We start from the raw sequence: 24665 nt of genomic DNA, 5'->3' as shown, positions 1-24665 counted from the left end.
TAATTCACGGCATAGGAAGTAAATATTTCATAATAGTAATCGTAAACAATAATAACAGCGCAAATAAAAATAAGTTGGAAATTCCATTTACCTAGAAACTTTGTATTCATTTTTAATAGGACTAAGAGAAGTGTGATCGAACAAGTTATAAAGAACCTCGACTTAAAGAGGTTTGAACTATGAAGAACTTCGACTTATATAGATTCGAGGTATAGAAGTTCAACTATATTTCTCTAACAATCCCTCCAAATACAAACCTGCAAAAGCAGCCTCGCTTTTCGTGTGTTTCGGTGAAATAGTCGATGTTTGCTTTGATTCGGTTTAGCAAACGAAAAACATTCACTCAAGACCATGTATTCAAAACGCTCATAAGCAATTTGCATTGCCTTTTCAGCGATGACAACAGTAAAAAGACACGTTAGGAAGTGTGCTGGTGCGTTCCATGTGGAAAAGTGCATTCAAGTGGGAAGTGATTACACCGCTGCTGCGTTTGTTTAAAGGCGAGAAGTGTTCTTCTTTTCGTTGGAGGTGCCGAACAGGAATCAGAAGTTCTGTCAGCGCGATGACGATCTCATTAACAATTTGTACTTATTCGCAATTGGGTTCTCATATTTTAATCTAATCACAAGGTTTTCTCACTGTTTTCAACGGAGTTTAAGCTTATCACAGATTAATAGCGGCAAGTCTCTGAACTTTGCTCGCGTCTTTTAAATGTATTCAATTGTGCACGTGTTCGTATGATTGTATGTATGTATTTAAATTGGCAATTAAATTAACAAGTTACTGATAATTTTGCTAAAGTATCATAACAATATTAGACGCGTCGTAGGCACGGGCGGTGCGAATCGATTCCTGATTGTGATTCACGATTTTACGACTTGGAATATTTAGTGAATTATTACAGCATGTGACTAATTGTGGAATCAATAAAATTCTAAAGTATTTGAGACTGCTTTGTTTCATATATTAAAGAGATTGTTTTAATTTATGACACCTTATCGATTATCCATACTAATATAATATTATGTTTAGTATAAATAAAGGGTGATCCATTTCGAGGTTTCGTACTTTTTTAAAGAAAAAATATAGAAATTTCAAATTTAATGGAGAATGTTTATTATCATTCGAAAGAACATTTATTGGCATTTATTTTTTGAAGATTATTTCATTCAAATATTGGCCGCGGCTACATCTCAGATGGTTCATCCCTTGAGTCGAATTTCAATGACTCGTTTGAGCATTTCGACTGGTTACTGGCGAATTACATGCGTGATGTTTTGTTTTAAGGCCTGAATTGAAGCGGGATTGTCTGCATAGGCTTTAGACTTTACATATCCCAACAAGAAAATCATCGATATCACACGATATTGGTGGCCAATCAACAGGGACAAAACATGAAATTATCTGCTCACCGAAGTGTTCTCTCAATAAATCTATTGATGAATGCGATGTGTGGGAAGTGGCGTCGTCTTACTGAAACAAAATGTCGCCGAGATCAAGAGCTTTAATTTCAGCCATCAAATAGTAAGTTATTATGGCACGATATCGATCACCAATGACGACTACATTCTCACCAGCATCATTTTTGTTGAAATATCAGCAGATGATTCCAACGGCACACATCCAAGTACATCAAACCTTTGTTTTTTTCGATGAAATCGCAGCTTTTGAATCTCTTCAGGTTGCTCTTCGTCTTAAATGCAACAATTTTGCTTGTTTACATACCCATTAAGCCAGAAATGGGTTTCATCGCTGAAAAAAATTTGGCTCGAAAACGTCGGATCTTCTTGGAACTTTTCAAGAGCCCATAAAGCGAAGACATGTCGCTTAGGAAGGTCGAACGGCTTCAGTTCTTGCACAAGCTGTATTTTGTACGATTTCAGTTTAAGATCTCGACGCAAAATACGCCAAGTGGTTCCATATGTCAGTCCAAGTTGCTGCGAACGACGCCGAATCGACTCTCCATGTTCTTCGTGTACACTTACAGTAAAGCTGCTATATCTTACCCCTTTCCATGATGAGATGACAAACAATATTGAACAAAAATAACATCACAGCTTGACGACTTACGCGTGATCTGTCAAACGCACTCCAATGAAAAAAGTATCTCTACTTGGATTTAAGATCTAAACTGCAGTGCTTTCAAAACTTTTGCTGAAAGTAATAAAAAAGACAAATGAATGAACTCTTTAAAGTACCTTTAGTAGTGGTGACAAAATTAAAATGAATATATGTACATCAAGTTACAAGTTCTGGTTGAATGGGTATACACATTTTGAAATAGAGTTGCCCCTTATATTTTGGTGCATTTCACAAGTTTTCGGTTGGTATATATTTTTAGAAGACTTCGAAGCAATTGAATCCGAACTCAATTATTTGAAAAATATTAATATTGCACTATAAAGTTCACATTTTTCAATTGTTGAGAATCTGAGCGAAATCTGTGAAAGATCTTTAAAATGACTAAAACTGCGACTATACCTTCTCTAATCAGCAAAACATTCAGTGATTATCTACAAATGAACAGAAGTAATCACATACAAATAACCATATGAAAGTGTATGCGTATATTTGTAGAACTGCATTTCCAGAATTTCGAATTTACGTTCATAACGGTATTCGTCTAAAATAATTATTTCAATATTTCTAAGCAGCGCATTGTTGTCGTCTTATCTGCTAGGAAAGTGCATTTTTATATAAAACTGTCAATATGTATATGTGTATGTATATGTGATACATGGGACATCGAGAAGTCTAGATTAATTAATTTCTAGACACGATCAATGACACTGTCAATTAGCATTGAGTGATAAATGAAATTGATTGCTTGCATGTAAAGAAATAATTAGAGAAACACAAAATTGTAATCGCCCTTAACGGTAGTTTTCGATATATTTGCGCAATTCAGTACTCACCAATTGGTGGAGCTCCTTAAAGCAGGAGAATATGCTTTGGCTGCTCAGGTCTTCAGCTTCGCTTACGCTGCAGTGAACACCCAGGACCTGCATAAATAACAGAATACACATGACGAATAACAGATCTTTCCTCTAGCTACTGGAGCTCACCATAACTACGCTTGAAAGTGCGCCCGGTTCTCTGTATGCCGCTCGATGTGCCGGAACGCTCGCCACGTACACAGCCACAGTCATTCACGTGACACAATTTGCTTAGTAAACAAGTGCCTGAGGATGTTAGAAATTCTAATAACAGAAAATTCTAATACATATGTATGTATTCGGACTTATGTTCATACCTTCGTAGGATTTTTCACTTCGTCTGGACATCGTATTCTTCGTTTGTATACGTTTGTGTTCAAAACTTTCATAGCTGATTTTCAATTTTCATTCAAAATAAGAGAGAAATGACAAATTTTTGAAACAAACACTCTAGTTGTTGGGTTCCAACGAAATCTTTTTCTCTTCTTCCAGCAAACACAGACAGTTATTTTTTGTTGTTTTACCTTACCTGTAATTTGTTTCGGTTTTTTGGAATAGAAATCTTGAAAATCCATATTTTTCGTTGTAAACAAATACATAAATATGACAAATGCGCCATTGTGATTTGCAAGACACCGTAAAATCCGTTACTTGAACTGAAAGTATGAAATGTTCACATAATCAGGTTAGATAATCGAATTAATGAAATTTGGAGAATAATTAGCGGGAGGAAATGCACGAGTTGCTTTTAATATGAATTCGAATTGCACTCGCTCATATGTCTGTTTGTACTTGTATGTATAGAGGGAGAAGAAAAACGTGCGTCAACGTGCCTTCAGTTCAACAAACTACTGGAGCCGAGACAACAAAACTACAACAAATAAACAAAGCTTTTATACAACTGTTTGTTGTATTCTTGCGGCTAAGAATTGCAATCGCTCTTATGTCAGTTTGTATGTATAGAGCGGGAAGCATAAGAGCATATATGTATGTGTACGTGTGCGTATGTACTGATTATTATTGAACTTGGACTATGCAAATTTTTATTTATAAGAGCACATCGCTGACGAATTTCTCCATTTACGCTACAACTTTAAGGGAGGCAGAACACTCCAACGCTGATGTTGGCATCTGTATAATTGATATAAATTTATTGAAATAGAGCCCATGACCTTGCCAAATTTCGTGAAGATATCTCGTCAAATGAAACATTGTTCATTTTGTATGGCAGCTATATCCTATAGTGGTCCGATATGCGCAGATCCTTGAGGGGAAAAGAATGTGTGCAAAATTTCAGATCGATATATTTAAAACTGAGGGTCTGATTCACGTATATACAAACCGACAAGCAGACAAACAGATATGGTTAAATTGATTCAGCGCGTCACTCTGATCAGTTTTCCGGCGCTTCCTTCAGGTGTGACAAACTTCGTGGCATAGTTAATACAACTCCGGGTAAAAATATGTAATTTTCGCAGCTTCAAGCTTTCTTCTTCTTCTTCTTCTTAATTAGCGTAGACACCGCTTACGCGATTATAGCCGAGTTAACAACAGCGCGCCAGTCGTTTCTTCTTTTCGCTACGTGGCGCCAATTGGATATTCCAAGCGAAGCCAGGTCCTTCTCCACTTGGTCCTTCCAACGGAGTGGAGGTCTTCCTCTTCCTCTGCTTCCCCCGGCGGGTACTGCGTCGAATACTTTCAGAGCTGGAGTGTTTTCATCCATCCGGACAACATGACCTAGCCAGCGTAGCCGCTGTCTTTTAATACGCTGAACTATGTCAATGTCGTCGTATATCTCGTACAGCTCATCGTTCCATCGAATGCGATATTCGCCGTGGCCAATGCGCAAAGGACCATAAATATTTCGCAGAATTTTTCTCTCGAAAACTCGTAACGTCGACTCATCGGTTGCTGCCATCGCCCAAGCCTCTGCACCATATAGCAGGGCGGGAATTATGAGCGACTTATAGAGTTTGGCTTTTGTTCGTCGAGAGAGGACTTTACTTTTCAATTGCCTACTCAGTCCAAAGTAGCACCTGTTGGCAAGAGCAATCCTGCGTTGGATTTCCAGACTGACATTGTTGATGGTGTTTACGCTGGTTCTTAAATAGACGAAATTATCTACAACTTCAAAGTTATGACTGTCAACAGTGACGTGAGAGCCAAGTCGCGAGTGCGACGACTGTTTGTTTGACGACAGGAGATATTTCGTTTTGCCCTCGTTCACTGCCAGACCCATTCCCAGCTTCAAGCTTTGCTTGCCATTTATAGATTTAGAGCCTTAACACACGATCAGTCCCTGACCAAATAAGACCAATGATGTCAACTCCCACTACCGATGTTACCAAGCGTAACATCTCTAGCAAAAAAGCTTTGATTTATTTAAGCAACCTCGTAGTTAAGAATAACTTTTCTTTTCCGACAAACAATTCACATAATTTTCGAACTTTTTTTACCCGAATGGAGAGGTGATGGTGTGCTTTAATGTTATTCCATTAAGAAGTGCGCATAATTCCATAAAATCTCTTAGCATTTGGGATTGCTTGGACGACGCCCAATAGATCTTTTAAGCGCTGATGTGCGTAATTCTGTGCTAAACCCTGACAGCTGTCGCCTGCCATCTGCTTAATTCCCACATTGTGGGCGCTTTTATGGATATTCTTCGTTCATTCTGGTTGTCAATAGGAGAGGTGTAGTTGAATATTAATTGAAAAGCTACGTCCGCTAATGACGATCGCGATACTTAAACGCATTTCACACGTTCAAATGTTGTAGTATCCATAGAAGTAGATGGCGGCGTGTGGCGACGTACTTTTCTATTGTCATTATCGTTTCGTTGGAATTCCTTGTAGATTGGAAGTGATATCGATATATCTTTGTATATGTGTTGTGTGAATGCAAGTGTTTCGATGATTATTTATTGACTTTTTGTTGAAAGACGCGTAATTGGCTCGGCATTAGTGCTGTATACTTGAATTTGAGAAGATTAACCTCCACTTATCGTGCGGAAAGTGTGGCTCAACTAATTGCAACTCCTCAACTCTATGTATTGTTCAAATGATAAGACGATATTTTATGGGTTCATTTAAAAAGTCGGCCATGGAAACGGACTTGTTGCGCTGTGCATACATGAGGGTGCCGCGGAATCGGACTATCTACGTTTTCGATGACAAGTGCTTGTCGTGCGGTACCTATGTTCATAAAAAGGGTATTTATAACATAAATATGTAATCATAAGTATGTTTATTAAATCAGTGGGAACATATCTGATGAAAAAATATTTTTACTAAATTTTACGAGAATTTCAATTGTTAGGAGTGTTTCGGTATAGGCTTCAGTTTGACACCTATTAAGGATTAAATTTTAGCTATTTGTTAATCAACAATAGTTAAGCCATGAAAAGGGGATGTTAAGTTCGCCACGAAGTTTGTAACACGAATAATGAATTTTCCGATACCCTATCGTCACCTGAAATGCAAAATAAAATTATCAAAAAATTCGAAATTGTGTGTGTGTTATTGATTACGCTTCACTACTTCAAATTACATACATAATATTACATATATATGTATGTTCAACATTTTTAGGTTTTGCGCTCAGATGTAAACCAGTTTTAACCAATATTAAATTTTTTTTTCACTCATGTTCCATTTTATTTCGTGTTTCATTCATGCTACTGTAAATTTCCGAAAATGTTGTTACGTTATTTTGCATTTCAAGTTACGATATGTAAATGAATTGCCATGTCCGTCTGTCTATACCGGGTTGTTCAATAACTTTTGTCGTTCGATAAGTGAGGGTGATGCTACTGGCCCAAAATTTTGTTTGTTTTGTTGGACCACTCTTCATTTCACTCTGTTAATTAATTCTTTGTTTATAAGCCATTTAGTGTAGCCGTGTCACAGTATTTTTTTACAATGGTAAAAATTTAATATCGTGCAGTGATAAAACTCTTATTTTTGGAAGATTTAGTACCAAAAGAAATTCACGACTGAATGTTAAAAGTGTATAATGATTGTTCACCCACAATTAAAACAGTAGAAAGATGGGTTGCTGAATTTAAACGTGGTCGTAGAAGCTTTGAAGACGGTCCACTTGAAGGACGTCCAAAAAGCGCATCAACGCCAAAAATCTTAGCCAAAATACAGGATATGGTTTTGGTTGATCGTCGATTGACTAAGAAAGATTTAGTAGAGGCTCTACACAGCTCATTAGCAGTGTGAGCCATATGTTAAGTTAAATTTTGGGTTTTAGAAAGCTGTGTGCACAATGGGTGCCGCATTCGCTAACAAAGGAACAAAAACACATTCGAACCGACTTTCTCAGCAACATTTGGAGCGTTTTAAAAAGGATAAAGTGGATTTTGTGCGTCGATTCATCACTATGGAGTAGATTTGGGTCTATCACCATGATTCTGAATCAAAATAAGAGGCTAAAGAGTGGTATAAACCTGGTTGTTCGCAAATCGGCCAAGAAGGTTATGACCTCAGTGTTTTAGGATGCGAGAGGAATTTTGTTTGTGGATTACTTGCAAACTAGTAAAATAATTAATTCTGAATACTATTGCAACCTTTTGGACCATTTGAAGGGAAAAATTCGTGAAAAAAAGACCCGGTTTGCAGAAGAAAAAAATTCTCTTTCATCAGGACAATGCACCGTGTCACAAGAGCATTTTGGCAATGGCTAAAATCCATGAATTAAAGTTCGAATTGTTGGAGCATCCACCGTATTCACCAGATTTGGTCCCAGCGAATTCCATTTGTTTCCAGAACTCAAAAAAGAAGTGCGTGTCGAGCGTTTTTCATCAATTAAAGAGGACGTGACGGCTGTTGATGCGTATTTTGCAGACCTTCCGGATTCTCACTTCAGGGATGGAATCCACAGATTGGGGGATCGTTGGAGCAAGTGTATTAATGTTCAGGGAGATTGTACTGAGTGTATTTTGAACCATAAAATTGTGTTTTTCTTATCAAACGACAAAACTTATGGAATAACCTGGTATATGTATACGCGAACTAGTCCGTCAATTTGGGAGATTAAAACTGAGCGCTCAAAATCATGATAGGTTCTTTTTTAATTTTAATGAAATTTAATTTGACTCTAAGATTGATTTTTCTAACCTTGTTGCTAGAAAGAAGTGCAAAACGTTTTCTTTTGAATTCAAACCGTTGGCCCGTTACGTTTTCAGACTGAGCACATACATTACATTATGACAGTATCATTATGTACATTAGAGAGAGGCGATTTTTTTTATAAAATCGCGTATGCGCGAAGTGTTCTACGGATCATTCTGAATAACTCTGCCTAAGAGACCATGGGTCTAAACCCGGATTCAAGCCAGCAAATTTGAAGGTGAAGTTTGAAAAATCTGAGTAGTCGGTTTCATGGTAGATATGTGATTTAGTTGTCTGAAATAGTTGTCGACAAATGATTAATAGAATAACAAAATGCACCTACTTCTTAAATTACATTGGGATATCTCAAAAACTGTCGAACAAATTTGTATGAACCCTAAAAAACTTCGCATTTAAATCGCTGCCTCGAAGTCAGTTTAACCCATAGCCTTTTACATAGGTTGTCCAGAATAATCTGTACAACATTTTCCGCATACGCAAATTTTCCATTTTTTTGGCTTCCTGTAAATCGACCCGCTCTAATATATAATATAGTTGCTATAAGAAGCACCTGCGTAGGTAAACCTCGGTTCAGTCGACCGTAACCATTTTCTTTTTAATGGCCATTTTGAAACTTGAAGCCTCGTTGTTGCCAACATACTCCTAAATCTCAAGTACTTATACGTCAGAGCTCACTTATGTACATTCTAATCAATTTAGCATCGCTTTATTACCGCTATAAATCCAATTTATCACGTTCCTTCGCAATTTTGTCCAAACCATTAACGCTGATCTAATTAACCCTGTTTGCAAATTATCGATCAAAGTGGTGTGTTTAGTTAAAAATTTGTTTCTTTAGAATAAGGTCTTTCCAATTTCAGTTTTGATTTGATTTTAGTTGATCGATTTTGAAGATAATCCACTTCTCTTTTAATTTTAACAACTTCCATTTTATATGTGTCAAAATTCAGTCCAGATTTGAAATCATTTGAACTCTCCATCGGCACAGCGATAAAACAGTTGAAAAGTTGAGAGGAAGTTGAAGAGAAGTTGTCAATGCCTCCTATCAATGAATTCTTAAAAGTATATAATAAAACTTATAACGCGCATTATGGAATATAAGTGCTTTCTAAGCATATACGTATTGTCCGTGATGGTATTCGCTGGAAAATACATGTTGTAAATCGCTCAAGTCCGCGCTTATCTAACTGTGTTTTCTCAACGCGTTTCATATCGGCCATTGATTTTACTGTAGAGCAATTACGCTACAGAAAAATTAATTTTCTTATATGCATATACATATGTATGTATGTATGTTTGCAAAAAATAATTGAAAATCGCTTTTATCCTGTAAGCTTAGCTATTTGTATAAAATTCCTGTACAATATTTTGTATCAAAATTATTATTTTGTATTGACTAAATTTATTGATGAATGCATTGCTGATACATGCACATTGATTATCAGCCAATACACTAATAAATTAGTAAGAAATGCGAATGTGCTGGGAAATACAAGGTCAGACAAGGCGATTATATGGCACTTTTGCTTAATTTTTTAATTGATAATAGGTACTTGGCGCAATTATGCTTGTTCTTCCAATTCAATTAAACCCTTAAGTATGCGCACGTAGCTCTAATAAGCGCTGATTGTTGTCATTAAGCCATCTTAGAGAGACACTCATAGATTTGATAAACGCTGATTGTTGTCATCTTTAAGACACACTCATACGCCGCGGTGGTGGCCGAAAGGGTGGCGCGAAGCGCATTTATGCACAGAAAAAAGCCGAACAACAAACTAACCTGCTGCCGCGCTGCTCTTCAACATTTCCGTTTACACTTAGCAAGATAGACAATGTAAACAACATGACTTGGCAATGTTCAACGTCGCATTGTTGCTGTTTTCACTTCTGTTCTGTTGCTGCTACTGCGCCGCTGCTGAGGTGGCGTTTGCTAACTGCATTGTTGTTGCCGTTTGTAAGAGATGTTTCTCGCTTTTTTCTGGCTGCTGGCTGCTGTAATATTTGCGATTGTGACAAGTTAATTTGATTGAGGTCTTTTGCACTCACCAGCTCGCATCGACCTCCTTGTCAAAGCACGCGCTCGCTATACGCGCGTGAGAATGTGTGTGTGTGTGCATGTGCTATCGACGCTCACGATTGCGAGCAATATTTCTGAGTACTTTTATAATCGCGCCGCTCATAAATTCTTCAGCGCCGATATCTTGCTGTTATCACCTTGTTCTTTTGCGGCCGCTCCGCGCCTGCCAAGCCGACCATCGACTTGTGATTGCTTCATTTTAGTTCTTCTTATCACAAATGATTTTTGCTCTTGTTGTTCCTAGCCGTTTAATAGTACACACACACACACACACCAGTGTATGCATGTACACGTATGTTAGTTTACACTTTTATGCAATTTTGTTGTTTTCGGAGTCAAGTACCTGATTACATACAGAGACGTGTGTGCAGTAGCAATGTATAATACCTGCGAGAGAGTACGCTACAATGTACAGGTACTTAGAAATTTACGTGTTGTTGCTATTGTTTTTATACCCAGGCTTAACCTGGTGCTAATGAGTATTTTAGTTTCCTTTTTATCTATAGATTATATAGGATATATATCACTTGTACACTTGTATCACTTGTACAGTAAAAAGTGTCTTAGTTCTGAAAGTGTTGCCTGGACTAAGGTATGATAAAGTAACACTTTTTGATTGATATAAATAAATTTGAATATGAAATTTGAAGGTTTGCAAGGATTTAATGCATTTCTGCTATTTTTTATTAGTCTGGAGAGCGTATTTTCAATTTTTATGTGAATTAGTTTCTTTATTAGTTCCTTCTTCACTTCTTCAGAAACTCTGGGTTGATAGTGAACTTGTGCCTTTGAGGTTTCCCTAGAGAAAAAAAGTATATTGGAATTAGTCTGGGCTTGAGATATAAATCGTCACCGCTTTCGGTTATCAAGTTTTGTCGTAAAACTCTTAGGTTTCCCATTTTATTGATTAAAATCAGAAGGCTGGAACCCAAAATTGTAAACATTTCTTTGGTTCTTCTTATAGAAAAATAATATTCTTTCATAGCGGAACGCAATTGATGGAACAAACTGGTACGGTCATTATTTTCTTCAAACATTTTGAGTTCTATCACTTTTCTGAATAATTAGATCCATGTACAGCCATTTATTTGAGAGTAAACTTTAAAAGTGAACTAATAAAAAAATTACAACCGACTAAATTAAACATCTGCCTACCCACGTCTTAACACAAAATGTTTGATATAACATACACAGCGTCTCAACTGTCCGCTTCCGCCCGTACTCAGCGCCTCCCTTACATATTTATTACTGTGTCACCGCAAATGCATATCTGTATCTGGAGTGTGTCTGTGTGGGAGTCTGTGCGTGTATGTTGGTGTCGCGATGTGGTTCATTTGCTACTGATTGGTTTCAAAATGTGTCGGCGCTAATTCTGAAAAATCAGTCTGTTAATCGCCGTTAACGGACTTAGACGTGCATCAGTTCAATCGGCTAAAAAATTACAATTTAACGCCAAATCGGTGCGCGCGTTGACACTTGGCGTGAATGACGCTATTTGTCACAATAAAAAACCACAAGTGGATGTTAAATAAAGAGTGCAATGCATAATTGATAAAAGTGTCACGTAAGGACGATTGACAGACAACACAACACAAATTTTAAGGATTAAAAGAACGCTGCAACAAAATGACGGAGGAAAATGGTATAATGAAAATGATCATATCAAAAATTATATATAGAAAGCTCTAAGTAAATGATCGAATAAAATAAATTAAATAATTTAGAAGTTTTCAAATATAAAAGCGCAGTTTCAAGTGTAAACTTTGAATTAATTTGTCTTAACTTCGCGATGGTTATGTGCATTAAATCACACATATCTGAAAAAAATAATTTTAAATTACAACAAAAAATGCAAGTTCGAGTGGCACTATTTTATCTGATATATCAGTAACAATTAAATTTTCGACAAAAACATAAATAATTTAGATGCTGCGAAACTTTATACAAGCATACTTCTCTTGTGATTCTACTTGCTTAGATATGTATGAGTATATAGCAAAAGTTTGACGCAGATATCGTCATCTCTATACTGCCATATATTGCAATACCCATACGTGTTGTTTGTAATCGTAAAATCAGATTCAAGTTAACTGAACTTCATACGACAATCGCGTGTTTACATTTTCATTGACCAAATAAAGTTAATGAAAATCGAAAGCAACTAGCTGCGAACTTGCAAGCATTTGCATATATTTATTGTGTTTGCATTGTGATCATTGTAAGCTCTCAAGTGAATTCGTTTTTGTTTTTTTCGTGCAAATCGGAGATGTGATTCCCAGGTAAACTGTCTCCGATCTCACTCTCTCGCGTTTTTTGTTTGTTGAGATGAGATTTGCGATCAGCTGTTAAACGCTGTCTGGTAGTAAGTCTAATATTTTGTGTTTGTATGCAAAGCGCCAAATAAAATATGTTTGGTTAAGATTCTAAACTTGAGAAACTTCAGACAATACAACAAATGCTACTAAGAAAGGCTTATTACTTAATGTCAGTAACAAATAGCGAAAAGTGTACTTGCATAATGTAGCTGAGACTATCTTCTAGCAAATAACAGTGATATGTTGTTTAAGGGCTACACATAGGTCATATGACCAAAAAGGCGAAATTGAAAATCAATACTAACGTATGAATTGTTTTCTATTTTTATGGATATACAGCGTTTACCAAAAAAAAATGAAGTGATTTCGAGAGTTTATAGCGGCCATGTTTGCTTACTGATTTGTGTAGATTTTTACCAATAGGTTTAGTTAGATTTGCCATTTCATCATGTCACATTTCACTTTGGTACGACACTTAGAAGCTGTCCGAGATTATTACGAAAAACCCGAAAAATCATCTCAGATGAGGCCCATTTCATCATAAAAACAAAATTGTCGCTATTGGCATGTGTCACATCCTCGTGTGTTTCAGAAATCGTAATTGTATTCCCGAAAATTTACCGTAAATACAGTGAGTAGCGGGCGTTATAACACAATGTTGACCGTCTTTTCCCTGAATTTTGATTAAATCGACGCGGATGCTCTCTATTTTCGACAAAAAGGGGATTTCGAGAAATAAAGCTACCGAATTAAAAAAGCATAATCTTAAAAGCTTTATGAAACATTATTGAGATATACAATTTGATAAATTAGGGGGAAAATTTGTAAAATTTTGCTTCCGAATCAGAAGCCAAATAAGGAAGGGCTAAGTTCGGGTGTAACCGAACATTTTATACTCTTGCAACTTGCAGAATCAAAGCTGTTTAAATACTTTCAGGGCTTGGCAATATAAAAAAAAGGAGCAAAATGGTTCAACTTCATTTTTCCAAAAAAATGGTGAATGGATTAGCATCAATTTGGATATCAAATATTGGAGATCATAGTCTCGCTTAATTTTATTGCTATATTTTACTTGCCGTCAGCGAAAATTATACTAAAATCGTTGGGGGCATAGAATGGAAGGACTGATTGCATCAATTTTTGGTATTCACGTATACTTGAGAACATATTTTGAAACAATTTTATGAAGTAAAGTTTGCCGTGTCACTTATATGAGGGCAAAGGCAAGTTTTCACCCGTTTTGATCCATTTTAGAGAAAAGGTACATTGTTGTTAATAAAACACGATCTCTCGTTTTCATTAAGATAACTTATGTATATATGTGATATAAAATAAAAGTTCGAAAATCTTTATATTAGGCATGTGGGGGATAGAACCGATTCAACACATTTTTGGTACAAGAGTATATTAATATCAAAGAAACAATCTCCCGAATTTCAATAACACATCTCACAGATTGGCCGCTATTTTCGGCAAAATGTCGGTCATGGGCACTGGAATCTATATATTCAGTATCAAATGGAATATACATATGTATGTATGTACAATGTTTTATCCGAATATATTCATTGGTGATTGATTTGTGTATAATCCGAAGATCAATTTTTACTGTCGGTCGGAGTTTTGATACTATTTGTTCTAAGCGAATTTTGTTATTATAGCTTAAATGGTTTATGAGATATGCACATTAAACCTATCAGAGGGGCGCCACGCCAATTTTTCTAAAATTTTCCGCCCATAGCTACCCCTTGTTACTGCAATTCTCTGCATCTAAGCATAAATCCTAATTTAGTGCTTAGTTATGGCATTTTAGACGTTTTTGATTTATGGGGTTTTGTAGGCGTGGCAGTGGTCCGTTTAAGGGGGAGTGTATAACGTTTTCATGATAAAAACAAAAGAAAGTGATTTCCACCCACAAAATGGCGAAATTTTTTAGAGGAAAATAACAGTTTTCACTTTAAATGAGAAAAATAATTGTCAGATTTGATTATAATTTGACTAATTTTTCTTGGTTTTTTATTCTCGAATAATTTTCAGCCAAGTTATGGTGAACAAAGTGTTTTTTTCTCAAGACGTTCTGGGAGAAGCCTGTTATAGGCTTATGCTTCAATATTTCTGCATGAAAAAGTTACTATAGATTATAAAAAGTATGCTCCGTAAATTACAAAAGGTCCGAATAAAATTACTCGATGCTTATATAAGAAATAAATTCGCAAAAAATTCTTTTTTTTTTAACTTAAAACCCTAACAACTTTATTATTTGTATTTCTTTTCGTGATATGCATAACGTTAAAGCATAACGCGCACTTTAGTTTGAAAAATAAAAAAATGTACAAGTAAGTAAGAAATTGCATGGCCTTTGTCGATTGCAAATAATTTTATAAATATAAACACACCGCGGAAAATACTTTACTTGCCTTATTAGACTGCTCTGACAATGACATTTCGCCAACATTTTGCTTCTCATTGTAAAAATTTCTTTTATTAATTTGTTTTTTATATTATTATGGTAAAATAGTAAGGTATGTTACCACAATGATAAAAACAAAACTTAGACTGTCTGAAGTGGAAACTAATTCAAGATATTAAAAAAAAAACATGAAAAACAAAAAAATAAAAAAAAATCTTATTATTAGCAGCTATATACATAGGTAAAACTGGCTGTAAATCTTAGCAATTTAACATTAATATATGGTATGTACATATAGTTATATACGCAAGTATAGTATATCATTTTGCAGTTGCGCTTCGCTGATATTGTTTTACATAGAGCCGTGCTAATCCCACAGGAATGATTAGTCATTTAATGCGCCATTTTAGATACATACATATGTGTTTACACAATAGTTTACAGCGCCATGCGTACATCTACAAATACACTGACGAAACAAAGAAAATGCAATTCATTCTTTGGAAATCACATTAACTGGCGTACAGGTGATTTCATAGCCCGTTAGCCCGTACCCATGCGTTTGCAGATAGATTCTTTTGTCAGGAATATTAATACATTAACCAAAAGCTGCTAGTTTGGCAACCCTGAAATTTTTGGGCAACCGTAGTGTCCAACTTATTTTAAACCATCCGCATGGCGGCTATGGCCCAACTGGTAGTGACGCACTCGGTACCATGGTCGCACATAGTGGGAAATTTATTATGATCTTAAGTACCAATACATGACTTGGAACACGTTGCTACAAAATTTTCGTTTAATCTGTTGGCTAATAAATTATACACCAAGTATATCTGTGATTATAAACATTTTCTTATCGCTTAGATTGCAGTAATTTATAACTAAGTATCGATATAGTTAAAAACTTACCACCTTCGGCTTATATACATTATCATACGAGTACAAGATTTAAATTTACTTTTTTGGGCAAAAAAATACCGATTTGTCTTAATAGGTGAATGAATAAGAATGATTATTTAGTTCAGTTTGTTTTAATTTTTATTCAATATTAACCTTGACATTTTTTCAACATAAAATTTTTAAAATATGATAAGATTTTAGGTACTACTTTTTAGGCACCCTTTTTTGTATAGCGAGTGGGAAAATACACTCCATTAATATACATTTTCTCGGGTACTGAAGGTATATTTTTTTACATTTATTTATTTTTTACCATGAATGGGGTATATTAAGTTTGTCACGACGTTTTAGAACTCGAGAGACCCTTTAAAACATATATATATGTAGGGCTTTTACTCACGCTTGTATAATCCGTTTAATCAATAAGTAAACGAATAGTTTTAGATTCTAGAAAGTTTTAATTAAGAGTAAAAGTTATTTAAAAATGATTTACAATTTAGATTAAAGATTTAAAGAAAAGTTAATAGAATTGTATTCACGTCTTTTTGTCGAGCGTCTTGCTTGCTTCGAGGCTACTTCAAAACTCTCCGGCTCTCTTGTCATCATTGATGTAGATTTTATTTCGTATAAAAGAAGTTTTGTAGCAAAATGGTTGATATGTGCATTGCATTTAAGGGTTACCAGCTACGTCGGGGTTACCTCAATCCCACATATATAGTATAATGATAAGCGTGGCAAGCTTCGCCGGTTTAGCCATAGAAAAAGCTGTCTGGTTCCTCAATTTTTGCTATAGTGATCTAAAATTTTGAATACGTCCATTTATTTTCAAGAAGCTGCTTATTTCGAAACCGCCAATATCGCACCATGATATAACTGTTATACAAACTGACCGATCAAAATCAAGCCGGTTACAATTTCATATTTAGAAGTCCAGACACTGAACCCATTTTTTGTCGGTTTTAAAGCATACATCGGCCGATCGTACTGCAATTTCACCTTCGATATTCGAACGAAGTTCATCAGTCATCGCTGGCTTGTTGGCATAGACCATAGACTTGACGGAGCTCTAAAGGAAATAGTTCAATAGTGTTCAATTGCACCAACGAAGCGACCAATTGATTATAACAAGCTCACCAAACTTGAGTTTTCAATAAATCGATTGTGACATTCGCTGCGTGACTAGTGTCGTCGTCCTGTTGGAACCGCATACTGTCCACGTCCATATCATCCAATTCGGGCCAAAAATATTCGGTAATCATTGAGCGGTGGTGATTCCCATTCACAGTAACGTGCCGGTCTTGATCATAACGCAAAAAGTACGGCCCAATAACGCAACCGGCCTATAAACCGCACCAAACCGTGATTTTTTCGAGATGCAATGGTGACTCATGGAGTTCGTACGTATGTACTTTCACTGGAATTAAGAGTTTCATTGGTATTCCAAACTGTTTTCCAAACCGAATTTCGGTAGGAAAATTTAATAATTTCGACTCGTTGAATCGTAAATCTTTCTATGACGAAATGACAAACCTTAGTGAAGAGAATAGTCAAAAGAGCGGGGAAAAATATGGCGTCTTTAGCAAGAACCCATAAGAAAAAAGTGCGTTATGATGAACCCTCCAGATCGTCATTAAGATTAAGTTGTTGTATACTTTTCAATTATCATTTTTCAACGGTATTTTCTTTACAAATTATTTCAGAAATTGTAATACTTAGCCAAAATTACTAAAATTTATTTCTCTGTTGTTAAAAAACCGTCTTCCTATAGCTAACAAGATCGTAAAAACCCCGATTACGTTAGACCTTAGTGAATTCCCCTCATTGCTTCACTGTTATAACGGATAATTACTTCGCAAGGCCGCTATCAATATTGACGTGCAATAAACTTGTGTTTTTACACTCGAAACAAGTGAAGAACCAGTTGGCACTAGAATTTTCGATGACGTAACGATATTTATGAATGAATATTGCCAATTTTTATTGCAGTCATAAATTCGTACTTTCACAAAAGGACATATCTAATCTCCATAACTATCATTTTATAGCCTGTACGCGACAGCGATAACTCAAAATTAAACAGGGTACACAATAAGCCACATCCGTCGACGGCTTTCGAGTACTTATATCTCGGAACATTTCGAAAACGAACGGTTAGTTATGACTGTCATAGCCATAAACATTTTTTGATAAATATACAGAGTGTAAAACAAGTGGCAGATTATAAATATATTTGCTCATACGTATGTAGCAGTGTATGCAGATAAAACTAGATGGAATATGATGTGATTTATGAAGTGCATGTTTAAACATTGGATATTGAATTGTTATATGGTAGAAATTTCCCTAGTTTAGGATGATAGTCTGCATACCACCTGGTTCGACTCGCACGCTGCAATATGCGTTGTGTTTATTGTCTACACCAGATTCGTTTGGTACTGATACCTGTTCCGAAAATAAATATTTACACTTTTACCAAATATTTATATTTATATTTATATTTATTACTATATGAACATATAGGAGTCATCTAGTCTCGCTATTCTCCCGTAAAAGATTTCACTTGTCATTTATTTCTACGTATTTATTTTTCTGCCATGAGTTCTTAACAGGTCATTTGCAAAGTCACTGGTCTAATACGAGTACATAATGCTAAGATTAAATACATAAGATTTTAGTTAGCTCCTACTTTCAAATTGTGCGTATATAAATTCGAGAGCTGACGGATCACTATTTAGTGAAAAAAAAACGAAATTTGAAAAAAAAATTGTTTTACTATTGTAGACCGGGAAGGTTTCTTGTCCGAGGCAACTTTGGTGGTCGTGTTCCTTTTGCTAGTTCCTTGAGGCAACGTTGTGCCTTGTTCATAGTAGTTTATTTAAGTACCCCAACATGGTTGCCGTAAATGTCCAATCCCGTTTCTGCGCTTTTTTGACTTGTAATTACATATCTCATTCTTTTAATACATATACATACATTACATCGTGTCTTTTTTATACTCTCGCAACATGGCGTTACAGAATATAATAGTTTTCTTACCGAGATAGACACAGGGTTATTTATATATAAATGATAAGGATGACGAGATGAGTTGAAATCCGGGTTACTGTCTGTCTGTCTGTCCATCTGTGCATGCTGTAACTTGAGTAAAAATTGAGATATCTTGAATAAACTTGGCGCTCTCCTTGCCAAAAAGAAAAGTACGAATTCGTAGATGGTCGTATTCGGACAAGCAAAAGGTAAATGTGAAATTGGATGAAAACCCCGCTCACTCCTTAATAACGGTAATGTTAAAAATTACTGAAAGCGCGATTAATGAACAACTAAATACGTCAGAGACATGAAATTATACTCTCGAGATGGTATGATAGGCTTATAATGTAGCCAAGGACAAAACTTGACAATGGGTGTAGCACCGCCCACTTTTTAAAGAAATCCCATATCTCGGGATCCGCCGACCGATTTCAATAAAATCACTACTATGAACATTGGTAATTTTAAATTCAATTTGAAACTGCCACTTTCCGGTATACAAACCAAGAATCAGAATAAAACCTTGCACGAATAGTGCATTTGAAGTGTGCCACCTTATGGCTAAAAATTGCGTAAATAGAACCAAATCTGTTGAATCACATAGGTACTAAATATATGGACCTAGTGCTTATGGTTGACTTTTTACCGAAAATATCGGCTAATTTATGGGATATGCTAATGATATTCAGAGATAATCCTTTTCTAACAATAATATCTCTGCGTATCAAAAATGGGTTGAATCCAGTCAATACTTCCCTGAACACCCATATACAAAGCGCGTTCCAAAGTAAACAGGACTTTTTGAATGTAACGCCCCCTGATGGCGCCATCTCTATGTCGACTGGTTCGTAAGAATCCGCTATCTTTATCAATTGTCCAGTGAACATTTCATGACATTTCATTGATTGGAAGTGAAGTTATTGCGTTGCAAGTATCAGTATGTTTGTCTTATCGTTGCGAAAATGAGCTTCGAACAAAGAGTCAACATTCAATTTTGTTTTAAAATTGGTAAAACTTTTACCGAAACGTTTCAATTGATGAAACAAGTTTATGGCGATGATTGCCTATCCCGTAGCAGAGTGCACGAGTGGTTTCAACGTTTTCAAAGTGGTCGTGAGGATGAATGACAATCTACATGTGGGCCAATCAAAGCCCGTGATCACCGGAAAATCAAAAATCAGCCGAAATCATCACTGAGATTAATGGAAATGGAATTTAATATCTCCAAATCATCGATTTATCGCATTTTGACCGATCATTTGGGCTTACGAAAGGTGTGTGCACGGTTTGTTCCACACAAAATGACAAACGACCAATAATTGCTCTCATCGATCGACGCTTGTGACCCATAATTTGACCAAAAATCACATTTTAACCCTTAACCGCTCCCCGTATTCACCTGATATGGTACCGTGAGACTTCTTCCTTTTCGGAAAAATGCATTTGTTCATGAAAGGAAAGCGTTATGCAGACGTAAAGGCCATTCAAAAGTTTTGCACCGGCATACTAGCGGCCATACCGGCCAACGCGCTAAACACTCGTTTGACATGCTTTTGGACTGTGCAAAAAGCTGTAATGAAGTAGAAGGAGACTATTTTGAATAAAATAAATTGATTTTGTAAAAAAAAAAAAAAAACATTTTTTAAAGTCCTGTTTACTTTGGAATGCACTTTGTATCTAAAATAAAGATTTTCGAACTTCTCGGTGACGTTATACCGCGTATGTCGGGCAATATATGAGTGATCGTAATATACGTAATAGAGAGCGTTTTTTTTCTTATAACGGCATACATTTGTGTTTAGAATGAATAAAATCGGGTGAAAACTTGCCCCACACCCTAGTCCCCATATAACTAACAAGCCTTTTGTACTTGACCGTACTTCCCTGGCTTTAATCCTTGCAAGTTGCAAGATTACAAAATGTTCGCTTATACTTGTGCTTTGCTCTTCCTTACTTGTTATGCATACAAATTTAGAATGACGTTTAGGATGAAAATGTGGCTACCAATAGATAAAGAACCGACTCAGGCTCAGAGTTATACATCATACTTATTCTTTAATCTAATCTTCTTATTTGTATATATTTGCAGAAAATAAGCCTAATAATGGCGTTGCACAAGGCACTGAACCAGAAATAACTGGAAATGGCAAATCGGCGAACGATGATATTCATGAGCCTACAGCAATTGCCGATAAATCACTGGATACTCCGATTGTACCTATATTCGGCGCAACAGCGAAGGATAAAAATGGTGCGGTGGAGGATAGCAGCATCGAACCTCTTTCCAATGTTTCTGAAGCAGAGGGACAAGTTAAGGTAAAAATCGTAGTACAGAACTCAAAACAGAATCTAGCAGTGCGGTACAGTAATCAAACAGAACTTACAATGGCAGCCAATAATCAGCTTAATATAAATTCAAGAGAAAGTTCTGAAAAATACCTAAGGCTTTCCATTGAATCCTAAAGAAAAACTTAATGAAAGTTGTTTGTACTTAATGCATACTTTAAGCTGCCAGCAATCTCTTTGAGATTGTTAATGGCACAATGGAAGATATTTGGTTTCAATCGACTTAACACTGGACTTTCAATCTAAATTTTTATTTTTCTACCATATCTAATTTCTTCGTGATGATGTGACGTTTGATGTCCCTAAAGTAAAACTGTTCTTATAGTATATTAAATAAATTCAGTAAGCATAACGGTTTAGAATACTTAACAGTGAACACGTCCTCATGTGCCCAATTGACGTACAGCTAATAGTGCTACGCCTGAGCACAGCTGAGTAACACCTAGCGCTAGTTGACCGCTATTATTTTTATTATCACAGTAAATGTATACCCTCTTCAGGCCACAGACTCAACAGTTTTAACACTGTATCTTTGCAACTTCTAGCTCACTATTTATTTATTCTAAACAATAGAATACTTAATTTGTAAAAAATATTTTTAAATTAATCAAAAGCACTTATCAAAAGCTCAATACATGTCAGGCATCACGTTCGATTGCATTTACTGATAAAGTCTTTGTTTATTTTCAGAAACTACCATATCCGAAATCAGTATTCTTTATCATCAGTAATGAGTTCTGCGAACGCTTCAACTATTATGGCATGCGAAGTAAGTATCGAGCTATCTTGCTCCAATGACATTCTTATTGAACTCTTATAATAATTATTTCTTGTTTAGCAATTCTTGTTTTGTACCTGAGTCGGCAACTAGGTTATGACGATGACACCGCTACCGTTATATTCCACATCTTCACTATGTTTGTGTATTTCTTATGCGTCTTTGGTGCTATAGTTTCGGACAGTTGGCTTGGCAAATTCAAAACGATCTTCTATCTCTCGCTCGTCTATGTTGCTGGTTCAGTGTTGGTTGCTCTTGGTGCAGTGCCACCATTGAATTTGCCTGATACGGAATTTACCATGATCGGTTTGTCATTAATAGCTTTGGGTTCGGGCGGCATAAAACCGTGCGTCTCTGCATTTGGTGGCGATCAGTTTAAGATTCCCGAACAAGTGAAGCAAATGACCACCTTCTTCTCACTCTTCTACTTTTCGATCAATGCTGGTTCATTGATTTCGACTACAGTAACACCAATTTTACGCGAGGATGTGCACTGCTTTGGCGAAAAAGAGTGTTATTCATTGGCCTTTGGCGTACCGGCTATTCTTATGGCAGTTTCGATAAGTGAGTGCTTTAATTTACAATCAAAATTCATTTTCTTAAAACACGTCTTTATGCCGTAGTTGTCTTCGTGTTGGGTCGTCCACTTTACAAGAGCAAACCGCCGGCAGGAAATATGGTCGTGTTAGTCAGCAAAACCATTGGTGTAAGTTCACTCTAATTATCTAATAAAGTTAAGGCAATACTATTTTGATATACTTACATTCTTTAGAACGCAATTGCTACTAAATGGCGTGAGAAGAAGACCAATCCTCGCGAACACTGGTTGGACTATGCCGATAAGAAATATGACCGTCAATTGATCGAAGATGTCAAAGTGTTGATGCGTGTGCTTGTACTCTATTTGCCTTTGCCCATTTTTTGGGCGCTCTTCGACCAGCAGGGTTCACGTTGGACTATTCAGGCAACGCGTATGGATGGCGACATGGGCTCGTGGAATATCAAACCAGATCAAATGCAAATGATAAATCCTTTCTTAATTCTGGCCTTCATTCCTCTTTACGAACTCGCCTTCTATCCTCTGCTTGCTTTCGTCGGCATTCGTCGTCCATTGCAAAAGTTAACATTGGGAGGAATTTTTGCGGGCATAGCTTTCGTTGTTTCCGGTCTCGTGGAGCTAAGCCTGGAGGTAAGCTATTTCTATTTTCTTATGTTGTATGTGTAAATACTTTATCTCAATGAAATATATTTCTATAGGACACCTATCCAATTCTGCCAACAGCTGGAAATGCGCAACTTCGTGTCTACAATGGCGAAAACTGTGACTATGCCATCACCTCTAATTTGACCGGTTTAAACTTCGACATTGCTTCGCTCGATATGTTTGTGAACCGCAGCATCAATATTGACTCAACGAATCATCTGTATGTCGAATTTGAGTTCACCGAGAAAGCCGGTCTAAACTGCTTTGAATTTCCAAAGCAGACCTTTGTTTTCGATACAACAACAGCACATTATTTGTTTTTGAACTCGAAAAACACCACACATCCGTTAATATGGGGGCAAGACACGATAAGCAAACCCAGTCGCGGTTATCCGTTTGTACGTACTTTGGCGAACGTTCAGGCAGGTCGACAAATTGAGTGGAGGAATAAGAAAGGCTCCATCGAGCACACAGAACCCGCCAATTTGCGCAACGAAACCGAGCTAAAATCTGGCGATTATGATGTTTTGGTCGATAACACGCTAGCTGCCACGGAGTATCTCAGTGTTGGTGGCAGATACACAATCATAATAAATGAAGAAACAACTGGTGTTTATAGAAGTAATGTCATTATTGTAACGGAACCAAATTCGATGTCCATTTTCTGGTTAATTCCGCAATACGTAATTATGACACTCGGTGAGGTTATGTTTTCGGTGACTGGTCTTGAGTTTTCATACGCGCAAGCGCCGGTAACAATGAAATCGGTACTGCAAGCCTGTTGGCTACTTACAGTTGCATTCGGTAATGTGATCGTCGTGATTATTGCCGAATTGAAACTCTTCGATTCACAAGCCGACGAGTTCTTCCTCTTCGCTGGCCTTATGTTTGTCGATATGATCATCTTTATGTTTGTTGCCTACCGGTACAAGCCAAATAATCCGGCCGCACACAGCGAAGTCGAGCCATTGACGCCGGCGGAAACTAACGAGAAGGTTGGCATTGACAATGTGGCCAAAACGATCGACGAGTAGGCTGAATATCTTTATGTTGAGTGGTACAAGTAAATATGTAATTTAATATTAATTAATACGAGTATTGATTTTGTACTTAAAGAGTTAAGTTAAAGCATAGAAAGACAAGACGTAAATATTTTATAATAGTAGCTGTATATAATAATAACAAAAACAATCCAAATAAAATTAGTTGTAAATCACATTAAGTTTTTAATCTGGTACTCATATTCCAAAATTGGTAAAGGAAAAAATATTATGATTACATACTGAGAGCGATTACTTTTTACTACTTCCCTTAGTCGTCAGTAAAAAAAAGTAAAGAAATAAAGTGGATTGAAGGAGACCACATGCAATGTTCCAGAGAAATGTTTATCATCAACCTTATCTAATATCTTTTATGGATGGTATGATGGTAAATTGACTTTTGTTGGGATTAGTTACAGTTTCCTTATTGTTTTGGCACGAACCTCATTATTTCGTCGGGTCTTAGCATATTACTTTGAATAAAAAAAGTGAAC

The 24665-nt window shown here is 36.3% G+C and overlaps 1 protein-coding gene across 2 annotated transcripts; it reads left to right on the top strand.

Annotated features, from left to right (window-relative positions):
* The first annotated feature begins 5968 nt into the window (after positions 1-5968).
* Positions 5969-24347, top strand: LOC120774973 (peptide transporter family 1-like). 2 transcript variants are annotated; one of them, XM_040104865.1, is made up of 7 exons: positions 5969-6144; positions 20893-21119; positions 21840-21918; positions 21988-22491; positions 22551-22633; positions 22700-23116; positions 23185-24347. In XM_040104865.1, exons 1-7 carry the CDS (start codon positions 5994-5996, stop codon positions 24163-24165), a joined length of 2442 nt encoding a protein of 813 aa, XP_039960799.1. In that variant the 5' UTR covers positions 5969-5993; the 3' UTR covers positions 24166-24347. The 2 variants fall into 2 exon arrangements, with proteins under 2 accessions (XP_039960799.1, XP_039960798.1); XM_040104864.1 differs by lacking the exon at positions 5969-6144 and adding an exon at positions 11531-11790.
* Positions 24348-24665: the final 318 nt, after the last annotated feature.

Source organism: Bactrocera tryoni, chromosome 4 (genome assembly GCF_016617805.1).
Source record: "Bactrocera tryoni isolate S06 chromosome 4, CSIRO_BtryS06_freeze2, whole genome shotgun sequence".
In the NCBI taxonomy this organism is placed as follows: Eukaryota; Metazoa; Arthropoda; class Insecta; order Diptera; family Tephritidae; genus Bactrocera; species Bactrocera tryoni.
The sequence above is the reverse complement of the archived record's forward strand: the minus strand, read 5'-3'. Positions and strand labels throughout refer to the sequence as shown.